At 37.6% G+C, this 24,907-nt stretch overlaps 3 protein-coding genes across 5 annotated transcripts in view; 1 reads left to right on the top strand and 2 right to left on the bottom strand.

Annotated features, from left to right (window-relative positions):
* Positions 1–12,967, bottom strand: part of elp2 (elongator acetyltransferase complex subunit 2) — a 33,028-nt gene extending 20,061 nt beyond the window's left edge. Inside the window, exons 1-10 of the mRNA XM_022683213.2 lie at positions 12,816–12,967; positions 10,784–10,862; positions 10,547–10,617; positions 9,831–9,972; positions 7,914–7,991; positions 7,576–7,640; positions 5,641–5,707; positions 5,105–5,251; positions 4,367–4,450; positions 4,162–4,262 (exon numbers count right to left, since the gene is read on the bottom strand). Coding sequence (XP_022538934.2) covers positions 4,162–4,262; positions 4,367–4,450; positions 5,105–5,251; positions 5,641–5,707; positions 7,576–7,640; positions 7,914–7,991; positions 9,831–9,972; positions 10,547–10,617; positions 10,784–10,862; positions 12,816–12,947 — 966 coding nt within the window. The 5' untranslated portion in view covers positions 12,948–12,967. The remainder of the gene's footprint in view (positions 1–4,161; positions 4,263–4,366; positions 4,451–5,104; positions 5,252–5,640; positions 5,708–7,575; positions 7,641–7,913; positions 7,992–9,830; positions 9,973–10,546; positions 10,618–10,783; positions 10,863–12,815) is intronic.
* Positions 12,968–13,159: 192 nt separating this feature from the next.
* Positions 13,160–17,312, top strand: abitram (actin binding transcription modulator). The gene is made up of 6 exons (XM_022683216.2): positions 13,160–13,312; positions 14,515–14,566; positions 15,136–15,265; positions 15,347–15,423; positions 16,082–16,151; positions 16,638–17,312. Exons 1-6 carry the CDS (start codon positions 13,246–13,248, stop codon positions 16,773–16,775), a joined length of 534 nt encoding a protein of 177 aa, XP_022538937.1. The 5' UTR covers positions 13,160–13,245; the 3' UTR covers positions 16,776–17,312.
* Position 17,313: 1 nt separating this feature from the next.
* The window catches only part of ctnnal1 (catenin (cadherin-associated protein), alpha-like 1), a 72,052-nt gene continuing 64,458 nt past the window's right edge, over positions 17,314–24,907 (bottom strand). For all 3 annotated transcript variants that reach the window (XM_049475402.1, XM_022683214.2, XM_022683215.2), the window contains exons 16-19: positions 24,759–24,815; positions 22,931–23,050; positions 21,060–21,143; positions 17,314–20,119 (exon numbers count right to left, since the gene is read on the bottom strand). In XM_049475402.1, the coding sequence (XP_049331359.1) occupies positions 19,955–20,119; positions 21,060–21,143; positions 22,931–23,050; positions 24,759–24,815 (426 nt within the window). In that variant the 3' untranslated portion in view covers positions 17,314–19,954. The remainder of the gene's footprint in view (positions 20,120–21,059; positions 21,144–22,930; positions 23,051–24,758; positions 24,816–24,907) is intronic.

The raw sequence follows: 24,907 nt of genomic DNA, 5'->3' as shown, positions 1-24,907 counted from the left end.
CAAACTGAAGGCTAGTAAACTTTGAAAGGAAATAAAGGAACAACCGGTAACTGCAACCAATTTACATATCTCTGTATCCATAATCATTTCAGTTAGATGAATTGTGTTTTTTAATATTTGGGGAATTCCACAGATATAAAAAAAAAATCACATAATTCATTTATAGAGAGGTAATCAAAGTCATTTAAGAGTAGTTTATGTGAAGAGCTCCATTCTAGAGAATATTTTAATATTTTAAAAATACACTACTGCACCAAAACGAAAATAAACTGTATTATTTCATATGATATGATATGGTACATCCCTTGCTGAGATATTTAAAAATATATATACAAGAATGTTATCAGATTTGTAACAGAAGTCAATGATGCAGAATGTCATACTAATAGGGCACTCCAAGTAGTATTTATGATACTGGACAGATACAATCTGTCTGTAGTATATATATAATGAAAAATTGAGAACAGTGTGATTTTATTTTTATGTGACCCTGATGTGATAATTAGGGGTGGGTGATATTGACGCGATATTTCAGGGTATAATATAGCTCACAATATTGAAAAAAGTTGGCAATATTACTGCGCACGTTATGATATGACACACCACTAGCTAAAGGCACCATGTGCATGTCCTGCAGTGATGTGTGAAGCAATATTTAGCTTCTATGGGCCATGACAAAAGCCATGTGACACCATACTTGTTCCTGTTACTTGGCTTTTATCATGCCAGTGAGATAATTTTCAGATATTTGTTTTCTATATCTTTTATTGTAAATAAAAAAGACATGAGTAAGTTTGTCTAGATATGAACATTATACATTAAACCACTTTGGTTACATTTTAAATGTTTTGAAGGAGATATATACAGTATTTTTATAGTATTTGGACACCTTCAGGAGCATTTATGTCTTCCCATTCTAAAACTGTAGACTATGAAATAGTTGGTCCACTTTTGCAGCTCTAACAGGTGCAGAGGTACATCTCAGTGTGTGTAATCATCATTCAAGAAGCATAGACTGGAACTGGCAATAACTGATAAGTCCAGAGTGTTAAATACGGTTCACAGCAGGAGATTAGCCAAGTGAACCCCTACATTTATCTGGCTTAGTGTGGAGTTTGGGCTCTTTACCAGCCTTTCATTACCTCTCTACCCCCGATTCATCAGGGTTAATAAAGCATTAGCATGTGGCTAATGGCTCAGGCCTGACAGGCGCTCAGTATGGCCTCACCATGCAACGCCACAGTGCTAACAGACAGTGTGACTTATTAGCAGGGCACACTTTACCCAGCAGTCCGTCTGGCCAACCCACTGCTAGCCAGCTCTCCTCTAAATCTAACCAATTAGGCTAATCATTATGAAAGAGGCTCTCCTTTTAAATGTGTTAATTAGCCACACTGATGCTGGTCATTTGCTGCAGAGTGGCACTCACAGGCAGTCTTTTACAACAGTGTAGCACAGGGGTCTCAAACTACAGGCCTGGGGGGCCCCATCCGGCCTGCGAGAAAGCTTCATATAGCTATTCACATATTACAAAATTAGGCTTAAATCTGGTCAGCAGGTTAAATTACGCATTTGTTTGTTTGGTTTTTACTTCAAATTATTTTATTTCTAGTTTTATGACAATATGCTCTAACTCCAACTGTATATACTGTGGCAAAGTGGATCAGCAAGCTGTCTGATGACATTTATGATCAACTGTGCATCATAGAGTGAGGATAATAATGGTATCTACAGCTCTGGAAATAATTAAGAGACCACTTCAGTTTTTGAATCAGTTTCTCTGATTTTGCTATTTATAAGTATATGTTTGAGTAAAATGAACATTGTTGTTTTATTCTATAAACTACAGACAACATTTCTCCCAAATTCTAAATAAACATATTGTCATTTAGAGCATTTATTTGCAGAAAATGAGTGAATGAAATAACAAAAGATGCAGAGCTTTCAGACCTCAAATAATGCAAAGAAAACAAGTTCATATTCATAAAGTTTTAAGAGTTCAAGAGTTCAAATCAATATTTGGCGGAATAACCCTGGTTTTAATCACAGTTTTCAAGCATCTTGGCATTTTCTCCTCCACTAGTCTTACACACTGCTTTTGGATAACTTTATGCCTCTCCTGGTGCAAAAAATCAAGCAGTTCAGCTTGGTTTGATGGCTTGTGATCATCCCTCTTTCTCTTGATTATATTCCAGAGGTTTTCAATTTGGTGAAATCAATCAGTCTTTTTAACTGTTATTCTAAATGTACTGACATTTCAGAAGGTGTGTGATGTCATGATTATACATAATGAAAAATCTTTCTTCTTACACAGAAATTCACTTCCAAAAGGACTTGCTTAAATAAAATTGACAGCTCTGCCCCCATGCAAAATGTTGCCTGGCTAGTGAGTGCAAAACACCTGGTATATCATTACGCACTTTTACACGGCCTGAACGTTTTCACACTTGTTTCTCTGGAGCAGAAGGTGCAGTAATCCAGGCCTTCAATAGGTCCTCCTATTTTTAAGCTGCTCTATTCTAGTGGAACTTTTAGACACATGGCTTTCATTAATTCCAGCCTTTTGTCAGGAGATATTGCGTAAAATGGCAGCTATAACCTAATCTCAGCTTTTAAGCAGTCAAGCTCTGTGTGAAATGGTGGAAAATGGGCGGTTGGAAGTAGGAAGAGAGGGAAAGTGTGCGAGAACAGACGCCTGCTTCCTTTGGAGGCAGGGAAGCTGTCAGTTCAAAGCCTTGCAGTCACGTTTGAAAAGCCAGTTCACGACCCACTTCATATAATATGCCCTTTACCACCAAATTTCTATGTACGCAGCAGATTTTAAAAAAAGAGAGAAAAACACGCAACGGTTTCTTACTACGAAGAGTTTTACGAAAAAGCAGAGAAACTACTCCCGCAACGTTCAGAATTGTTCCCTCAACGCAGCCTATCAGTTTTAATTGGGCAGAGCTCAGGTACAGTGGCGAACGTGAGCCGGCTGCAATTCACATCGAAACACCCCACGTCAGGAGCAGGAACTTCTGGAGACGGCACTGATCTGATCTCAACAAAGCCGTACCTGCTTGCCAGAAGATCAAAAGCTAGCCGCTCTTATTGATCACCCATGGAGTCATGCCTGTTATCTGCTGCTGGGACGCCAATCAAAAAGCCTTGTTATGGTTGAAGGGAAAGACGGGCCTGCTTTGAGGCTGACACTGAACACCAGGAGGTTATCTCAGGTACCTCTGTGGCCATCACATCTTGTCATTGGCACGTAGCCAGACAGGCCAGACCACGCTCCTCACACCTCACCTCCACATAGAGCCTGCATTTCAGGAGGACGAGCAGAAGGAACAGATGTTCTCTGGCCGACAGAGAAGGCGGAGCACCATGGAGGATCTGGCTTCAGCTCTACAACACTGTTCTGCTACCTGCTCGTCCTGCAGCAGACACCGAAGAGTTTCACTGCTGGCTGGGAAGAAAGCCAGAGGACACGGGGAAAGGAGACCGTAGAAAAAAAAGCGACCACAAGGAGGGGTTGGAACTCTACTGAAGCTTCCAAAAAGGAAGAGCAAGCGATGAATAATAACTGTGTTTGATACAATAATAGTAATACAGTTCTTTTTTTAAGGAAAGGCAATGATTCTGTATAGAACCATGACAACTCAATGAATAGCTAAGATGCTTAAATGCTTTTTTCTTTATGAAAAAAAAAGAAAAAAAACGTTTGCTCCATAGGGGTGTTAAACAAATATATTATTTTGGAATGTTAGGACTAAAAAAAAAAAAAAAAACGAACTATTCGATAAACATGAGCTCATGTATCCTATTTACATTTAAGGAAAATCCCTTTTTGGAAAGGATTTTTAAACCTTTGTTAACTGGTGGCTGCTAGTGGATGCCATACACCCAGTTCTCATAGTCCAGCTAGTACTGTCTCGAGAGTCACTGCATATACTGTTGGAGAAGAAGAGAGAGAGGAGCAGTGAGTGATGGCAGCTCTAGAAAAAAATAAGAGACCACTTCAGTTTCTTAATCAGTTTTTTCTGATTTTTGATGTAGTGTAGACAATATTTTGCGACTGTTTATAAGAACAGGGTTATAAACACAACACACAACTCTTTCTGGTCATGCCTCTAAAACACCACCCGGATTGATAGAATGTAAAAAGTCTGGACTAACCTTCTCCACCCACACTCCTGATGCCTCCTCTGGTCCCCAAAGGATCATGGTTTTGTCCATGGATGCAGAGAGCAGACTAAGAGGCTGTTTCATTGAGCCGCCTGCAGGGGGAGACAAACAGCAAAAAATGTGAACTTCATTAAGTGAAAATCAAAAATAATAAATATACCTGTAAAAAATGCTGTAGGAAACAAAGTGTTTAAACCTTTGTTAACTGGTGGCTGCCAGTGGATGCCATACACCCAGTTCTCATGTCCAGCTAGTACTGTCTCGAGAGTCACTGCATATACTGTTGGAGAAGAAAAGAGAGAGGAGCAGTGAGTGATGGCAGCTCTAGAAAAAAAATAAGAGACCACTTCAGTTTCTTAATCAGTTTTTTCTGATTTTGCTACTTATAGGTACATATTTGAGTAGAATAAACATTATTGTATTAGTCTATAAACTATGGACAACATTTCTCCCAAATTCTAAATAGAAACATTGTCAGTTAGAGCATTTATTTGCAGAAAATGAGAAATGGCAGAAATAACAAAAAAGATGCAGAGCTTTCAGACAGTAAATGATGCAAAGAAAACAAGTTCATATTCATAAAGTTTTAAGAGTTCAGAAATCAATATTTGGTGGAATAACCCTGGTTGTAATCAGTTTTTATGCATGTCCTCCTCCACCAGTCTTACACACTGCTTTTGAATAACTTTATCTCACTCCTGGTGCAAAAGTTCAAGCAGTTCAGCTTGGTTTGATGGCTTGTGGCCTTTTGATTATATTTCATAGGTTTTTAATTTGGTAAAATCAAAGAAACTCATCATTTTTATTTTTTACCAGAGCTGTATTGTGCAGCCCTAACACAATTATCGTCTAAAGTTACACCACTTATGTCTGCCCTTTTTTTAGCCAGTCCCCCCCCCCCCCCCCCCCCAGTCTGAATAAAAACAGGCCTCACCATTTCCCTTCACCTCAAACACATCCTCCTTCATCCTGATGGCTCCTTCTTCAGCTGAAGCATCTGCCTGTGGTGCACATTTAACCACCAGCTTCCACACTCTGATCATACAGTCCTGAGAACAGCTTGCCAAAAGAAGCTCCCCATCTGAAGACACACATAGACACACATGCAATGCCTGTTTAGCTCCTTCAGTATATCAGTCCTGCAGAGCATAGAGCCTTTCGCTGGCAGGAAGTGCTTGCTTCATGCATTATGAAGGCACACTAGAGTGAAATCAATTTGGCTAGAGGCCCCTGAGGGTGCAGCGTTTTATATTCAGAAGCCAGTGCAGAACCACATTTTTACCTCATGAGTCTGAATGTGTTTGAAGTTCTGCAGAGTAGCGGTTAAAGTAATGAATCTTTGAGGATATTGGTAAAGCAATTATTCAGTGTACCAAGTGCTAACTGGAAACATAACAGTATTATGAGTATTAGTACAGTAAGCACTCATATTCTCTTCCTCACAACACAACCGGAAGAGAAGAGAGTTACCTTTGGCTGCCCATTCCACACTGCGGACCCAATCCTCATGACCTTGAAGTGTAAGTACCTTCTGAAACTGAACAAAACATATTCAAATGTTAAGAGGAATGTTGTATGTTCACTATAAATATATTTTGTGTCAATGGGTTACCTAATATTTCTCTATTACACTATTTTAATATCATTACACATTGTTAACCATACTGTAGCTGTCATAAAATAACCTCATACATTAAATGGCCAAAAGTTTCAGGACACACCTTTTAATCAAAGGATTTAGGTGGATCCTTTAGCCCCATTGTAACAGGTGTATAAAATCAAGCTCTTTGCCATGCAGTCTGCCTTTACAAACATAACATAATGAAAAAACTGAGATTCAAAGGTTTGACAGTGACAATATATTTTAGAAAAAGCTAAATAACATCATCTATTGTATAAAAGTAAATCTGTCAGCTTATACAAGGCTTCACATATGTAGCCTGTTATAGCTAATAAGCTAGTTAGCTAATATGACAGTAAGCTAGTTAGCTAATATAACAGTATGCTAGTTAGCTAATATTATATTATACTTATCAGCTAATATTATATTATGCTAATCAGCTAATATTATATTATGCTAATCAGCTAATATAACAGTATGCTAGTCAGCTGATATGACAGTATACTAGTTAGCTGATATGACAGTATGCTGGTTAGCTGATATGACAGTATGCTAGTTAGCTGATATGACAGTATGCTAGTTAGCTGATATGACAGTATGCTAGTTAGCTGATATGACAGTATGCTAGTTAGCTGATATGACAGTATGCTAGTTAGCTGATATGACAGTATGCTAGTTAGCTGATATGACAGTATGCTAGTTAGCTGATATGACAGTATGCTAGTTAGCTGATATGACAGTATGCTAGTTAGCTGATATGACAGTATGCTAGTTAGCTGATATGACAGTATGCTGGTTAGCTGATATGACAGTATGCTAGTTAGCTGATATGACAGTATGCTAGTTAGCTGATATGACAGTATGCTAGTTAGCTTATATGACAGTATGCTAGTTAGCTGATATGACAGTATGCTAGTTAGCTAACATGACAGTATGCTAGTTAGCTAACATGACAGTATGCTAGTTAGCTAACATGACAGTATGTTAGTAAGCTAATATGACAGTATGCTAGTTAGCTAATATGACAGTATGCTAGTTAGCTTATATGACAGTATGCTAGTTAGCTTATATGACAATGTTACTTAGCTAATATGACAGGTGACATTTTAGTAGTAAGTAATGTGATGTGTAACAAAATGAGTGCTACACTTTACACAGTAAATATTTATGGACAATAAGGGTGTGCCATCATATTGCACTCAATAATATTGTCAAAATCTTTGAATATTGATATATAATGATATTATACTATACTATATACTATTATCACACTAGGGTACTACTTTCCTCTTTTTTTGGCAAAAGAAAAATTCATACTGTTCTCATTTCCCATTATATATCTACTAGAGACAGATTATATATTTATTTTACTTTAGTCCTGATATATGGAGATATTTGAAGTGCATTATTAGTATCACAACATTCTGGATCATTGACTTCTGTTACAAATCTGAAAAAAATGGGTATTTCTTTTTTGTTTATATCTCAGTTAGGGGTGTACCATATCATATCGTATGCAATAATAAAATTTAATATTCATTTTGTTGCAGTAGGGTATTCTTGATTTTTTTTTAATTCAGTGTTTTTATCAGAGCCAACACTACACTGAAATTACACCCCTTTACTAGGAAAACCATGCATCTTAAAAATACTAACTTTACAGGTCACAGCATTCAACCTATAAGGTAAGTTAAGTTAAATGTAAAAATATCTTACTACGGTCCATTTTTGTCAATTGTTTAACTAATTTTACCATGACACAAATAACAAAATCTCTTCCATACCTGTCCATTGAGCTGTACATAAAGAATGACTTTACTGTCATCTCCGCCACAAGCCAGGACGGGCACTACATGAACACGAACGAAAATCAGTTACACTCTATACACTCCATGTGACAGACAAACGATTTCGTCTGTAAATAAAAGACACATTTAGACACACTGAGAATGCACGTGTGCAACACTGCACTTCAGACACATTGTTAGAGGCTGCATAATGGAGCACCATTACAGAGCTGAAGCATTCAGATTCCAACATGACAGTGAGTCACACAGACGCAATGGAGACAAATGGCATGAAGGGAAAAGCAATTCAGTGCACAGCAGCATGCACAGCTTACCTTCACTGCCTGGCAACAGCACTAAGGAGACATCCATCATGAAGCTGCTCCCAAAAGATATGGTCTGGAGGCATTCCGCTAACAAAGATCATAAACACACCATGAGTAAGAATTAACCCAGTTAGCTGTGACGCATTTTAAAGATGCTGCTGTTCTGATGTATTCCTAATCCACGCATTGTCTGAGTGCAGACGTGAGTGGGCCTGCGAAGGAGTGAATTACAGGTCTCTCTGTATCTGGAGGGAATGCAACTTTTAGGCCTGATTTAGATTATTTCACATGCAATACAAATTAAGTTGTACTTTACTTTGAGAGTAATATATCTAAGATGATAGTAATTCCTCTGTTTTCTTCAATTTCAACACGGACAAAAGTACTGGACCACCTACACATCGCATTCAAAACTTTGTTAGCTTGGGTCAGGACCCCACAGGACCACCACAGAGCAGCTATTATTTGTGTGGTGGATTCTTAGGTCTGCAGTGACACTGATATGGTGGTGGTGTGTTAGTAGTGTGTGTTGTGTTGATATGAGTAAGTGGATCTGACACAGCAGAGCTGCTGGACTGTTTTCGAACATTGCCTCCTGCGATACATGTGAAGTCAGCCACCGCCTCTTCTCGAACTGAGTAGCATCACAGTGCGCTCAGAGAAAAGCACAGGAAAGCACAAATTGATTTTGATACATCAGCTCACAGACGCCTTGCGCTGACCGACATAACCCTAGAATTGATGAGGGGAGAGATGAGCACCAGAAAGAGCAAGGCCAATAACACTCTTTCAGGGCTCCGGCAGCTGATGGAAAGCTGCATGACCAGGATTCAAACCAGCAATTTCCCGATCATAGTGGCAGTGCTTTAGACTGCTTTAGACAATTCGGAGCCCAGACACTGAGGTGTTTAAAAACTGCTGTATTCGATCCACTCATACCACAACGACATACACTAGCACAACACCACTATGCCACTAGGCCTCAGACATACATACACACACTTCCTAAGCAATTCACACAGAATCACTAATTTTGCCTCTTAGACAGAGAACAGATGGACATCTCAAAGAAAAAACAATGTGAACTTTCAATCATGCTCCACGTTTACATAAACTATAAGATGATTGTAAAATACTGGGGGCGATCTGCTTCACAATAAGGATAAAAATGCTTAAAAGTGCCACCAAGTATTTTAATCTTAATATACAGAGATAAAAATTCCCATATGTCATTTAACAAGTCTATGGGCAATCCTGTGATTTTTTTTTTTCCACAATGGAAAAAAACACTGATTTTCCTTTAATAGAGGGCTTATGGGGGGGAGGAAAATTAAGGTTCTTTTTATTGTCTTTTTTATTGTCTTAACCCACATATTACAGCATAGTTTTAACACTTTTACCCCTTAAAAACAAATCTGCACACAAACACAAGAGCAAAACACTAAACTATCAATTTTGCCAGTGAGGTGCTGCCAATCATTAAATTGTGCACAACACAAACAATAATTAAGTCAAACGATAAATGCTACCTGCTTATCTATAATCACTAACTCAATGACATACTGCTGCTGTATTTTGACAAATTTGATAAGCTTCATTTTCATTTTGCCAACAAGGCAAACTGAGATCAAAGGAAATAATATGGCGCAACAGCATCATATCTTCATTTGAAAATGAATTTGAGCTTTTATATTCAGTCTTGGCATTTCTCAGATCATTGCACATCTGACAATTACAGGGCACTCATTACCAGCATTAGCCCAATGCAAACTATTCCTGCCTCTAAGCTTTATACTTTCCTTTACAAAAATCTACCAGCAGATGTCAGGCTTGAAACGGTACTGAAGTTCATGTCATGAATCCTCTCATTAACGTTTAATATACAGTATCTCAAATAAGTAGTTTATTCAAAGAGTAAACACTTACCTGCTCCATCGCTGAATGTCCACAGTTTAACTGTAGAGTCAGATGATGCAGAGGCCAGCAGTAACTGTCCAGAGCGCAGAGGCACAGCATCCACTGCACACACCGGCCCAGAGTGACCAGAACAAACAGCAGCAGCAGCAAACTGGAGAACAAGTGATACAATAAAAATATATGTTTTTAAATAATATTTTAAAATAGAACTACATACTTGTGTTTTCTGTATGACACAACACACTTTACACTATAAAAATGAGCATCTTTTAAGACATGCCATAATTAAAAGATGTGAAAGATGTGTGAAGAACCTTTAAATTGCACATGAACCTCTGTGTAAAGTCTCTTAATACTCAAATATGGTCATTTATAGAATCAAAAGTTCTTATTCCCTTGGTTTGAGAGATCTGCTTAATATTAAGTCTATTATAGATCATTTGATCTTGTGCATTTAAATATTGCATTAATCCAAAGGATTGGATTTTGTATTATATTTGAGTACTAACTAACAATGCACTGTGAAGCTGCATCGTTGATGCATCAAAGGTGCTATATAAATAAAATGTTTTAATATTTCTATTACTATTAAAAGATCATATTAAATCACTATTTGAAGCAACTTTATTTTTTAGGAATTACAGTAACAGATTAGAATAATATGAAATTTCATAGCAGAAGAACATCACTATACTATTCATAACAAAAATCTACAGAAAACTAACCTTGCCATCATGCTCTTTCCAGACAATAACACTATTGTCTGACCCTCCTGATACCAAATGCGTTTCTGGGCCTGTGAATATAGATGTCATACAGATCACACAATGGTAATTAGCCATGATAGCTTTCCCATTACTCCATTTTCTCTCATATCCGAAAATGTACACAAATAAAGAGTCACCACCACAGATGATTCAGTCACACAATGATTCAGTTTATCTGTGGTAAAACAGACTTACCACAATCTTCTCTGTGGACCCACTGGACAGCATTGACCCTATCTGTATGCTTATTCAGGAGTGCTGCAATCTTTACCTCCTGGAGAACACAAAGTCACAACACAGGATGTTAAAATAAGAACATTTTTGACTTCATACAAATAAAAACCAACTCATTTGAAACTATTTGTATTTTTTAACTCCAAAAGACCAGAACATTTAACAGACCAGAATATTTTAAAAACAGCATCTAAGGTCTACAATGCTAAGCACAAGATTCAATGATTACAGTAGCTTATCAAGTCTGTGGGTTTTAAAGCCTACTTTTAGAAGTGTTCAAGGGGGAGGGCACTTAACAGATGATTCATACAAAAAATAGTCACTGATAACCTTGCTCTGCTTGTGTGCTGTTCCCTCATTTTGTGTCTGTTTCTCCAGTTTTATTCCTTTAAATTCTCCATAGATTATAAAAGAAAATTTGATTTTACTACTTTTACTGTACTGCTTACATTAACACTACCTTAAACATGGTGCTTTGGTGACTTTATGTGTAGTAAACACACGTGACTGGCAACGACCAATTGTCAGAATCCCCTCAATGAAGGTTCTAAATAGACATGGCAACCTAAGTGCGAGGCTCAAAACATTTGTTTTGGTTACCTGTGCACAAGTCTTGTAACACATATTTAACACCTGATGAGAAATACTGTGCCCTTAAATACATACAGAGGCTACCATATTAAAAATGGCAATAAGTGAGAACGACAGTCAGATTTACTATATTTTACTATTAAAAACCACCAAACTACTTATGAAAATGCTTTATATGCTTCTACTATACATCATTAAACCAAAACTAAAGGGAGAGGAACTCTATCAGAATGAAAGCTCTTGAAATTACACAGGTATACAGTTCATATAATTGCATAAATGAGTAGAACTAGATTTGTAAAAGTTCATAGTCAAGTGTTAAACTTAGTATTAAGTTTATTAGCAGTACACTGATGGTAACAGTAACCCTAACTGTATATATTTACCTGTCAAAAGTTTGGACACACCTTCTTTTTTTCCTACATTGTATAAATTACTACTGAAGTCATCCAGACTATAAAGAAACACATAAGAAATCATGTAGCAACTTAAAAGTGTTAAACAAACCAAAATACTCATTCAGATGCATTTAGGTGCGCTCTTTTATGGGGTGCTGTTAACTTGTGGTTTTTGAGGCTGGTAACTTTGTTGAACTTATTCTGTATAATAGAGGAAACTCTTGGTCTTTTTTTTTCCTGGGGTGGTCCTGATGAAAGCTAGTGTCATCATAATGTTTTGATGGTCTTTGCAAATGCATGTGATAATGTTTTCAGAGTTCAGAGTAAGAATGACTTTTTTTCTTTAATTAGTTGAGTAGTTCTTGCCATAATATGGATTAGAGCATTAATTAAGTATTACTAATCATTGTATGCCAACTCTAACTCTTAATAACTTTACAACCAATGCTCTAAAACACATTAAGAAGCCAGAAATTCAAGTAATTAACTCTTGACCAGTTCAGCACAACTGTTAACTGAAAGCCATTCCAAGTGACTCTACCTCATGAAGCCATAACTGTGTGTATAGACAATTAACATCCAGTTGTAGTATGCATGTTTAAACACAAGCATACAAAATAACCCAAAACGCTGAAGTTCCTGTAGATACACAGATACAGATTATAGTTTTAGCCCTTCTGCTCTCTCTCTCACTCCCTCCCTCACTCCCTTACCTCTCTCTCTCTCTCTCTCTTACACTCTCTCTCTCTCTCTCTCACTCACTCTCACTTTCTCTCTGTCTGTCTCTCTCTCTCTCTCTCTCTCTCTCACTCACTCACTCACTCACTCTCACTTTCTCTCTCTCTCTCTCTTACTCTCTCTCTCACTCCCTTACTATCTCTCTCACTCCCTCACTCTCTCTCTCTCTCTCTCTCTCTCTCTCTCTCTCTCTCTCTCTCTCTCTCTCTCTCTCTCACTCACTCACTCACTCACTCACTCACTCCACCGGTTCCAGCGCTGCTCACCTGCGGATCATACAGAGCCACTGAGCTGCAGCTCCCGAAGGCGATGAGTCCTCTCCGGCTCCAGGAGAGAACATGCGGGGTCCGGTTAGCACAGCAGGCTACATGGCACGTCTCAAACACGGGGGCCGCCATGTCTGCTCCCTGTCCCTCACCTCCCGGGAAACTAATCCTGGGACTCGACCGTTCCGCCAGAGCTATTATATTTAATATATTTCATTTTATTTAACTTATAGGTAAACGTGTGATTGTGAAATCTAAAACAAAAAAAATAATATATTTGTACAAATGTGAGGTTTAAAAGCGTGTATAAAATGCGTGTGTTTAATATAAAGGGCTCGCTGCCTCGTGCGTGTCAGCCGGACTGTAGTTCGGGACGGACAGGATTTGTAGTCCGTCATGGTGTTTGGAGGAAGCCTGCTGTGTGTTTGCGATGGAAGAAGCGGATAAAACAGCTCCGTCTGTGACTGATAGGTACTATACGCGATGGTATAAAACAGGTACGGGTCTCTAGGCTGCTCACTGTGTGTAATATCGCTGTCTTTAAGCTAAATAACATTTTAAACTTAAGCTTTGATGCAGTGATCTGGACTGCAGCTAATGCTGACACTGTAGCTAAGCTAGTTAACCTAACTACCACTGTATACAGTATACCCAAGCTTGTGCTTTTTAACAAAATAGAATATTATTGAAAAGTTTTATTGTTGATGATTATGGCTTATAGTCAGTGAAAACTTAAAAGTCAGTGTCTCAGAAAATTTTAATATTATACAAGACCAATTGGTACTTTTGGCAATGTGGGCAGTGTTCCAAGGCCTGCTGGAAAATAAAATCCTCATCTCCATAAAAGTATACAATTTTCTGAAACACTGATTTTTGGGTTTTCATTGGCTGTAAGCCATAATCATCAACAATAAAAGAAATAAAGGCTTAAATAGATTATTTGTTGTGTAATACATTCATATAATATAAGTTTCATACATTTTTTGAGATGCACTAGGATAGGGGTTTTTGTCTGTGATCTTTTACATGTAATCTTTTCGTGTGTTCTGAATTAAGTTTAATAATGAGTGGCATAAAATATTGTAAGACTTTAGTTGACAATTAATATAGTTAACTAATCTTTTTAGGTTTGGAATGTTGAGTTCCTGCAGGGTGTATTAAGGACACACACCAAAGAATAAAATACTAAAAAGAATAAACATATAGTCAGCTGTCGATACTTTACTTTATAGCTAGCATATAGCTAGCAATATCAGGATCGAACCCTTACTGACTGCCATTGACAAGGTAACACCCAGAAGATCAGCAGTTATAGAAATTCACATTAAAAATAACTAAGATCTCATATTTGTTTTACTATATGGACGTAATGGTATATATGAACATTACCTACTGCTGGCCCATGCATTGCACTGCGATTGGATGATTTAATAAAATTGCACAAATATGAAAACCTATATGCAGTTCCTCCTAATAAATTACTTACTAACAGTAACAGTAAACAAATAGCAACAGAAAGCCATACATTAACTGTAAATATTTAAAAGCCATATTGTGTTTTTAGCAGCTTAGAAAAAGTGTTTAAGTATACACACAGACAAATACTCATTCATGCATTCATTAATTCATTCACTCACTTACTCACAGAGCTGTAACTTTGGACCCACAGTTGTGTTTATTTTATTGCATTCTTGTGTAGATATGAAAGGAAAACCGTGTGAAGACCACTGCATTCTCCAGCATTCAAACAGGTACAGATATTTTTCAAATTCTTAGTAAACTAGTTGCATTTACTAAATTGAATTTATTGTATTGTTTACACATGGCCACTTTATGAGTGTCAGTATTAGACTGTGAAACATTTGCATGTTCCATCCCACACAGCAATCAGATTTTAGTCTGATTAACCAGAGTAACATTTGACTAGGTGTGAATGAATGTGGTAAAATATTATCAGGATACAATCCAAATAGAACTCACATGAAGTGACCAGTTGTAAATGCGTCCCATGTTTTACTAAGCTGCAATTAGCTCATTGACCTTTAGAAACCAATTTTTCTTGTTTTCTGTTCTGTTTTGTTTTATACTGTAGCCCCAGCTTTTGAGCATAAAGGATCCAAAAAAAGAGAAGTATAAAGCTAGATGCAGGGGCACTGAAGTTCATACGTAGTTCTGGAAGTTACTTAGTATCTGCATAGTCTTTTAAACTGGCACTTGTTCTACAAGTTTTTTAGTTTTGATTCTTGGTTTGGATTACTTTTTGCAGCTTTGCACTGTGATATTTATCTTGTTTGTCACCTAACAGAATATATCTTTGCAGAATCTGTCTCATCACTCTTGCGGAGACTCACCCTATCCTGCAGAATGGGAGGAAGATCAAGAACATCAACTACAAGATCAGTGACGGATGCAGCCGCCTGAACAACAAAGTATCCGGGAAGTCAAAGAGGGTGAGTGTTATTGCCAGGCAGCAGAGCTATCTTTCAGATCGGAGAACATCACACTAACTGCTGCTTTATTAAATTCTGCAGGGTGGCCAGTTCCTCACGGAGTTTGCTCCTCTGTGCAGAATAACATGTACAGACAACATGGAGTACACCGTTTTTAGGTGAGTTACATTTACTCCCACTTAACCCTTCCAGACCTGAATAATCTCCAGCGATATGTTAATGTTTTAAATGTTTTCTGTCTGTAATGCATAGAAAAAGAAGACTGTAATATTCTACTCTAAAATCTATTTAACAAATAAATTAACAAAAACATGTATTTATATATATTTTTTTTTTCATTGCATAGTAAGCCTGTGTTTAATATTTTATATTTCATATTGACCTTTTTATTTCATAAACCATTCCTAAACAGTAAAAAAAAAAAACATGATAAAAATGTTCTAAATCATATTATTAAATTAGAAAAAAAAAACAGCTGTTACATTCCCTCAATGGCTCCCTCTAGTACTACTGTTTTTCCAGTGGATGGGGCAAAGCAAACTCTACTGTTTCATTGGTTTATAAACATGTTCATTGGCTGGTTCATGGTCTATTATGAAGGAAAACAGCTCTCAAATATTGTTATGTGCAACAAACCATTTAAAAATAAAGACAATACATGATGTCCATTGTAATTGGACGCAAGGTCTGAAAGGATCTGAAAGCTTTGATCAATGTGCTGCAACCTTCAGGATGAACACGATGGGTTGTGATGTTTAACTGAAGTTTATCCTGTTTCTTTTTTTTTTCATGGTTTATCTGCTACATTAATCACAGCTGTATCAGGGGACGCCTTTTAGAAGTCAATGAGGACATCCTCAAGCATCCTGATCTGCTGCTGGAGAAGGTAATGTTAAGTAAACGATATACAATTTACACTATATTCACAAATATATCCACACACAGCTACTGTACAGTGCATCGATTAATGACACAGGATTTAGTGCCACATGCACAGTTTGTTGAATTACCAAACACAAGCATTGCCAATGTAACAGTGCACTCTGAAACATCCTATCTATTAATAAGTGTAATCTGCAATTGTGACTGTTATAGTATAGTAGTACACTACATAGGGAGTACTATGTACTATTCAGGCCTTTTGGTTTCTGTGTGGACGGATATATTTTTAAAAACGGAGGGAGGAAAAGCACACCTGATTTTATTAATCAGATAATTAACACACTCTTTTAGAGATCCCTGTCCTGGAAACGGACCTATAGTCTAAGAAATCTTTTTTTAAAGAGGTGCTTACTTCAGATTTGTTTTAAGATCTAACTGTTATTTGTGCAAATATGACTAATACTGCTTTGTTTTGTGTTCTCCTAAACAGCCTTCTACTGATGGGTACATAGCAGTCATCCTACCAAAACTTGAGGAGAGCAAGAGCATCACCAATGGCCTTCTGACTAGAGAACAATATGAGGAAGTTGTCTCTAAACGGACCAGTCAACAACAAGAGCCTTGCTGAGATCAGCCTTACAGAAATTCTCAGGAACATTCTAATCCTCTGTTGACCTGTGGTCATTATTACTCCTGTGTTTTTTGTATAATAGGGAAGAAGAGAGAGCTGTAGCCATTGTTGCATTTTGTTTCATATTAGTGTATGCGGCTCTTGGTGCAGAATTTTTCCCCTTAAGGTCAGTTTAGTTTTTTTTTTTTTTCCTTTTTATATTTAGGGCCAGTTTCCCAAACAGGGATTAAAGCGTGTCTTGGACTACACAGCATTTTAAATAGAGATTTTGCACTCAAAGAAAACATATATCTATAACTAGCCTTAATTAACTTGAGTCCTGGACTATACAGCACTGTGAATGGAGATTCTTCACTGAAAGGAGTTATGTAGGACTAAGCTTAAGTCCTGTATGGGAAACTGTCCCTTTTTTTTTGACTTGCCTGTGTCTGGCCTTTTGTTCTGTATTTATTACCATTTTTGGTTTGCATACATAAGAGCCTTTATGAAGATGTATTTTGTAAAATGCACAAATAAACGACTCAACCATCAATACTTTAAGAAAAATAATGTATATTTAGGATTTTCTTGGTTTAAACAATCAGTCATTCCACTGTCAAAAGGATCAATGGTCCAAAACTAATTCCACTCAAGTTCATAGCTGCTCAATCATCTCTAAAGCTTATGGTTTTGACTGTGGTGTACTTTTGAGAAAAGTTTCAGCAAGGTCTTAACAAATATATATATATATATATATATACTTCCACTAACAGAACATTCACATACTTCTCACCTGAACAGAAACAGCTTAGACCTCGGCTTGTTTTATATGGCCAAATAATGTTCAGTGAAGCATGAGGCTCTGCAGTGCCCTAAATAGAGAATGAGCCACTTGCTCTAAAGTACACACCAGTCCAGTCTATTGATTTTCATGTGCCAGCTTCATTCTGATCGTTTGGAGATAGCGTACCAGAGCTCGACATCCATTATGTTTCAAGTAACAATACATATCACAGTGACCTACAGGCAGGGCAGTCCATATGACATATGGCAGTCACTCTCACCATAAGTAAACCCAACAAAAAAGAAAAGAAGGAGAATCCTGTTTTAATACCGTAAACGTAATTTTGGATCATGGTATGATCCTTCAGATTTATGTTTTGGAAAATGACCCATTGGAAACGCCCTTTTAAACACAGTAATGCTCGGCCCATTTAGGAACGGTGCCTTGTAACCTTGTGCTGGCAGTCTTTCTGCGAGCTCAGTACAGAGAGATCATCGTAATACAGAACATATTTGGCGTTGATGTGTAAATGAGGCAGATACATTAAATACAGTGTGTGTCCGACATTGAAATAACTGAGGTGACTAATTTTTGCATTTCAAAAAAGCTATTCTGTTAACACAGTAATATATATGGTGATAAATTATACACTTCATCTTAACGGTAACTTGTTCAGCAGTCACTACACATGATGGTTTGGAACTGACCTGATAACATGCATGGGTGTGTGTGTGGGTGCGTGTGAGTGTGAGAGAAAGAGAGAGAGAGAGTGTTTGTGTGTGTTACTTTGTTTTTGGTGTATTTATACAGCCCCTTTCACACATGCACTTTCACCAGAGTATTTACTAGTAATGGGAAGGGTTCATGAGTTAATGCGAGCCAGGTTTAAAATTCCTGACACAGTATTGTAAAATACAGTTTCATGCAAAAGTCTGGTCACCCTTGGTTAAAATGGTCAACCACCCATCCTTTTTGTATCAGTGGGAGCCTAGATGAAAATCTGCACAGAGAAACAAACCAAACTCGCCCAACCTGCAACCCTAGACCCACCCTTGTTCTATTGAATGGTTAAGATAAAATATATTTTTAACATTTTAAGCAATGTACAATTGTATTGTAAAAAAACAAAATTGCTTATTCTCGGATAACTTTTTTTCATCAAGGTTTAGACCTTAACTGGTTTGCCCAATTTAGGACAATTCACAAAAATACGCTGCTTCTTCAGTTTGTGATATATTTAAGCAGCAGCAGCAGTCCACTGGAATAAAGCAGGTCAGGCTGAGGTCTGGGCGAACATGCAAACTTTCGTATAAAAGACTGCTCATTAGGTTGAGAAAAGGCTAATTAAAAACCTTGTTTGACCTGTAAATGTTAATCTTAGCAGTAGCAGAAGTAGTAGTGTGTATTTCACTGTTCTACTCTGACTTTTATGTAGGAATTTTTAGTAAAGAAAAGAAAAATACCTTTCTTGCACCTTCACCACAAATTCAACATCAGAGGATTCCAAAGAAACAGCTAAACTCACTTGAAGTTATGCAGGATTAAAAAAATGCCCAAAAATATAAAATACTAAGTACCTTAACAGGTGTAATCAAAAGGTTTAAGTCCCCTAACTGATCCCTCTTTTCCACAGACCCTGGGCCCAAAAATCTGAAAGAACTAACCTTTTTAAAGGTTGGATAGGTAAAAATCCTCCAAACTAGAACTGAGCTGTGAGATGTTGAAGAGGTGTTAATAATTAAAGACCATACAGGGGTGCAAACAAAACAAATGGCAAAAAGTTGTTTAAAATATTCAGGAAAGTTTCATCTTTAACTTCTTGCCTTTTGGAAATCAGGTCATCTTTTGCTCACTTAACTATTCACAGATATTTTGACCAGGGGCTCCCACACTTTTTCATGCCACTGCAAGTAGATCTCTTCTGAGCTTATTTAGACAGTTGGGATTAAACTGTCAAAATAAAAAAAAACTTGAAATTTATTTTTCTTCTAGAGTAGTGAATAAAACATACCCTGTTTGCATGTCTGGTCACTTTTGCACAAAAACAATGCAGAATGACCAGCAGAGCAACATGTTGCTAAATGTGTGGCACATATGTGTTTTTAGTTTTCTGACCATAAGAGAGATGATGCTCTTTCATATTAAGAAGGTCCCATTCTTAATGAGCATGTGAGTTCTGTGTAAATGATACAAATTAAAATGTCACTGGTAAAAGTTTTTTGTGTGTGTGTGAAAGGGGCTTTTGTGAGGTGTGAGGCTGGAGTGCTAACAGCTACTGTACACCACAAAACATATGGGCTAAAGCACATACAGAGGCACAGAGTGGGCGAGTACACTGCGATGCGTGAGTGAGAGCATGTGGAATAATAATAGTACTCCAGGACAGGTTAGAGGAGGCTAAAAGATCCCAGAGCTACTTGGTCTCCAGGAAGGTCATATTGGCCATGTGTTGTTCCAGGGTTTTGACTCCGAAACCATTAGAGCCCTTGCCGTTCAGAGCGTCCTCTTTAACTGGAGTGCCGAGCTGCCTCTCTCTCCAGTGCTGTGGTGAACCCTGACTGCTGCGCTGTGATTTACACTGGTAAAACGAAGAGAAAGAGGAGAACAGATCAAATATGGATTTTGGTAAAGTTGGATTTTAACTCAAATATACTTTTAAAGTTTTAATCCTAAACTGTTTATATGTATTTTAGCATCAGCTTTAATACTACAATACATAAAAATACTATAAACCGTTTATTTAGTAAGCTTTAGTATGCTGTAGGAGTGTAATGATTCAGTACATTTCTAATACAACAAAAATAAGATGTTGAAATATATACATATGCCTATGAATTAAAGTTTCATGTAAAAAAAATAAACAATTCTGTACTACTTGTGTCATGTTCATTACAAATTTTAACGAGGACCAGTTCAAACTGGTAAAACCAGAAAGAGGAGAACAGATAAAATACTAAATTTGTTAAAGTTGGATTTTAACTCAAATATACTTTTACAGTTTTAACAGTTATATGTTAAACTGTCTATGTGTATTTTAGAATCAGATTTAATACTACAATACATATAAATACTATAAACCGTTTAGTAATTTTAGTAAGCTTTAGTATGCTGTAGGAGTGTAATGATTCAGTACATTTCTAATACAACATACAGATATAGCTATGAATTGATGTTTCATATAAAAAAATATTCTGTACTACTTGTGTCATGCTCATGCTAAATTCAAACAAGGCCCATTAGTGGGTTCCAGATGTATTGGACATTTCATTTCTGAAGTGGTGGGGACTTTTTTTTTTTTTGGAATGTTTTTTTAGGAACATTCCTCGTTCCACAGAGTCACTTGTGTAGTGGGAATACATCATAAAAGGCATTACCACCCACAGTGGACAGTGCAGTGGGTGGTAATGCTTGTGACTGGCAGCGTCTGGCTCACGCAAATCAGAGGCACACAGCAGGTCATGTTTATCAAAGTTCAGCTCTGCTATAATGCTTTATCACCTGTTGCTTCCTCCTCCTACCTTTTTGATGAGCTTATTACACAGTGGCAGGAGAGAGACCAAAACTGCCACAATGCCTTTGGTGTTCTGTATGGATGAGTCCACCTGAGCATTCCCAAAACAAAACAGAATCAAACAGAAAAAAGATACAGGAGAATGGTTAGAGACCCAAAAAACACATTTAACAAATACACCCTGCCACCATGTTTGGGCTCAGATTTCAGAAAAGCAATCATGTCCACCCTGAGACAATAATCTAGAGATCTTTTGACAGATGGCTCACACATAATAGGTTTCTCTGCAGTTCTCTGCAAAGTAATATGCCAGGAAACCTTGAGAAGGCCGCAGGAGACATGCGAGGAGATCGTGATTGAGCTTGTTTTTCTCAGACCAATGTTTCAGCTTCACACACTTGTGTGTGCACACACACACACACACACACACACACACACACACACACACACACACACACACACAAACACACACACACACACAAAAACTCGCTCTCTAAAGCCATTTACACTAGCCTTTGGCTGTGACCTTTCCTTGATCAAAGCAAAGCAATGGCTCTTGTCGGTGCCTTTTTGTCAGGTTAAATGGTGTTGAAAGTGTTTAAAGGAGAAGCACATTAGGCACATTAGGCCATGATAGGGATGTCCTGATAAAAGTACTTTCCCCCGATCTCTCAATGCTGAGTATTAGCCAATACTGGTCTGATCCAATCTTTAAGTTTGTATAAATGTTTGTATAAATGTTGTTCATCGTCAGCTATTGATTTTAGTAAGAAGTGGTTTTATTTAGTATGGTAAGGTGGATGTGGTATGATTTGGCTTTCTCTAGCGTATGTGTTTTAGCATAGCTGTTATCCTTCACTTGGTTCAAAACATGCTGTTCAGCGCTGGTTTAAAGAAAGACGTGCAGTTCTCCTGTCTGTGAAACAGAGCTAAAGCATTTCCGAGATTATATATATACAGCTGAAAAAAAATAAAACACCATTTAAAAAGGATGAGTTTCTTTGATTTTACCAAATTGAAAACCTCTGGAATATAATCAAAAGGAAGACGGATGATCACAAGCCATCAAACCAAGATAAACTGCTTGAATTGTTGCACCAGGAGTGGCATAAAGTTATCCAAAAGCAGTGTGTAAGACTGGTGGAGGAGAACATGCCAAGATGCATGAAAACTGTGATTTCATAACAAGGGTTATTCCACCAAATATTGATTTTTGAACTGTTAAAACTTTATGAATATGAACTTGTTTTTTTGCATTATTTGAGGTCTGAAAGCTCTGCATCTTTTTTGTAATTTCAGCCATTTCTCATTTTCTGCAAATAAATTACATTTTTTTTTTTGGAATTTGGGAGAGATTTTGTCCGTAGGTTATTAAATAAAGCAAAAATTAAGAGAGTAAAAATTCATTTTACTCAAACATATACATATAAATAGCAAAATCAGAGAAACTGATTCAGAAACTGAAGTGTTTTTTCAGAGCTATATAGTTTTACATATTATTTATGCTCTACAGTTAAAAAAAAGTTCCACATTGCAGACCTTAACTAAACTTTTGTATTTACCCTCTTAGAACTCTCCTCAGAGCTGCTGGATAGGCAGTAATGTACAATGTACAACATAACTTGAGGCCACCAGATGGTGCTCTGAACACTGTGTTTAAAACAAAGGCTGGCAACTGGATTGGCATTACAATAGCCAATACCTGATCCATTAAAATATGCATAGATTGGCCCCAATACCGGATCAAATGGGGACATCCGTATTCCATACTTCCAGCATGTGAGCATGCTTATCCAGCCTATCTAGTAGTAAGCATGCTTACTGTCTCATTTCTTCTACACTTCATAATATTGCAGAGTGATCTTAGTGACATGTCACCTTCTGAAAGGTAGCACTCTTCCCCTGGACAGGTGTCTTAGCGCAGACTTGCAGCTGCTGACAGCAGGCTGCCAACTTCTCTGTCTCCGACAGCAGCAGCATTTTCTCCTCGTCCCCCAGCTACAAAAGAAAAAACAACATTCAGTCAGCCCACTTCAAAAACTGCTGTCTGCTCTGATCTGACTAAAGCAAACAACACAACATGAAGCTCCACTGACAGGTCTGTAATCCAGCTGGAGAACCAGAGAACAGTTTATACACACCTGATGGAATGTGTTTCTAATATACTTAAATAAACATTATATCCAACTCTCTTATTGCCAATCTGTATTGTTATAGATGTTATTAAATATGTATTTATAAATATTGAAGCCATATATTAACATATGCAAACTCTACAACACACAGTAACGTATTGCTGTGAGGATTTAAATGCATTCAGCGACAAAAGTGAGAGTTAGTGTGATCAGGATGTTAATTAATTGAAATAATCAATCAGTGTCACAGTACTGTGCAAGTTTTTTTTTTTCTCTCAGTCTGCACATTCACATTAATGTATTAAGCACTATATTCGCAGCAAAGTAGTTCTGTACTATTCATTTTAAATTTTTATCCTATTTACACCCCCAATTTACACCCAACCCACTCATTAGGACTCCCCCTATCACTAGTGATGCCCCAACACCAGAAGTGTGAAGACTAGCACATGCCTCCTCCGATACATGTGAAGTCAGCCACGCCTCTTTTCGAACTGCTGCTGATGTAGCAATTCCGAGTAGCATCACAGCGCTCTCGGAGGAAAGTGCAGCGATTAGGTTCCGATACATCAGCTCACAGATGCCTTGTGCTGAGCGACATCACACTTTGGAGTGATTTGGGGAAAAAAAACTCATCTACCCACCCAGAGAGAGCATAGCCAATTGTGCTCTCTCAGGGCTCTGAAAGCCGAAGGCAAGCTGCATGAACAGGATTCGAACCAGCAATCTCCTGATCATAGTGGCAGTGTCTAGTCCGCTGGAGCACTCGGAGCCCACTATTTATCAAAACAGACATTAGTTACCCCTCAGATGTTTGGCAAGAAGAGAAGGTGTGATGCTGTCATCTCAATTTGGAAGTTTCAGTCATCCTATTGTTAAACAATTTGTAAATCAGTAGATTTGAACTACTTCTATGTATCTATTTAATATAATTTATTTATCTATCTGTTTTATGTTTATCTGTCCTAATATAATATTTTTTCCAGTAAAAACACTCTTATTGTTGAAATAAATGGTTGCCTTGAACTTCTATACAATACTGTATATGTTTAACTTAGGCTGTCACGTAACATATCAGCGGAGGCATGAAGAATAAAAAAGCCCCATACCTGTACAGCTAGTACTTTTAACAAGCCCCTAAAGTCTTCAATTAGTGTGTGTTATGCCCCTGCCCAAGAAAAAAAGCTTTCCACAGAGAAGTATTAAAAGTTTCACACTGCTAATTATCCTAAAAGGAACACCCTGAGCTGGGTGATACGCAGTAATTGCTCTGGCTGCTGGACTGCAGCTCTGTACAGTTTCAGAACTACATTACTGAGTGGACTTGCTGGAGGTTATTAATGAACAGGGCGCTGGGCTGAGGCACCAGCAGTGTGATTATGCATGAGCGGCCTGTGCCTTGGCCCAGGCATGCAGGGTTAGTGGACACTGATAGCTTCGTGACCATCCTCCCTCTGAGATAGATGGCACTCATTACAGACTTGCAGGGAAGAGAGTGGAATTAAAGTGTGGGGTCAGGAGATGTGGGGGTGGGGGTGGAAGGCGAGTACACCAAGCTAGTTGTGTCTTACCTGTGTGGACAAGGACTGTAGGAAGGAGCAGAACTGGAGACCCTGCTCTGATAGAACCTATAGAGAGAAAGAAGGAGGTATTGGTTATGGATTGGCATGACTATTGAAATGTACGTGATTTTGATTTTTAAGAATTATACAGCTTTGGA

Source organism: Astyanax mexicanus, chromosome 3 (genome assembly GCF_023375975.1).
Source record: "Astyanax mexicanus isolate ESR-SI-001 chromosome 3, AstMex3_surface, whole genome shotgun sequence".
NCBI lineage: Eukaryota > Metazoa > Chordata > Actinopteri > Characiformes > Acestrorhamphidae > Astyanax > Astyanax mexicanus.
Note: the sequence above shows the minus strand (reverse complement) of the source record. Positions and strands in the feature narration are given on the sequence as shown.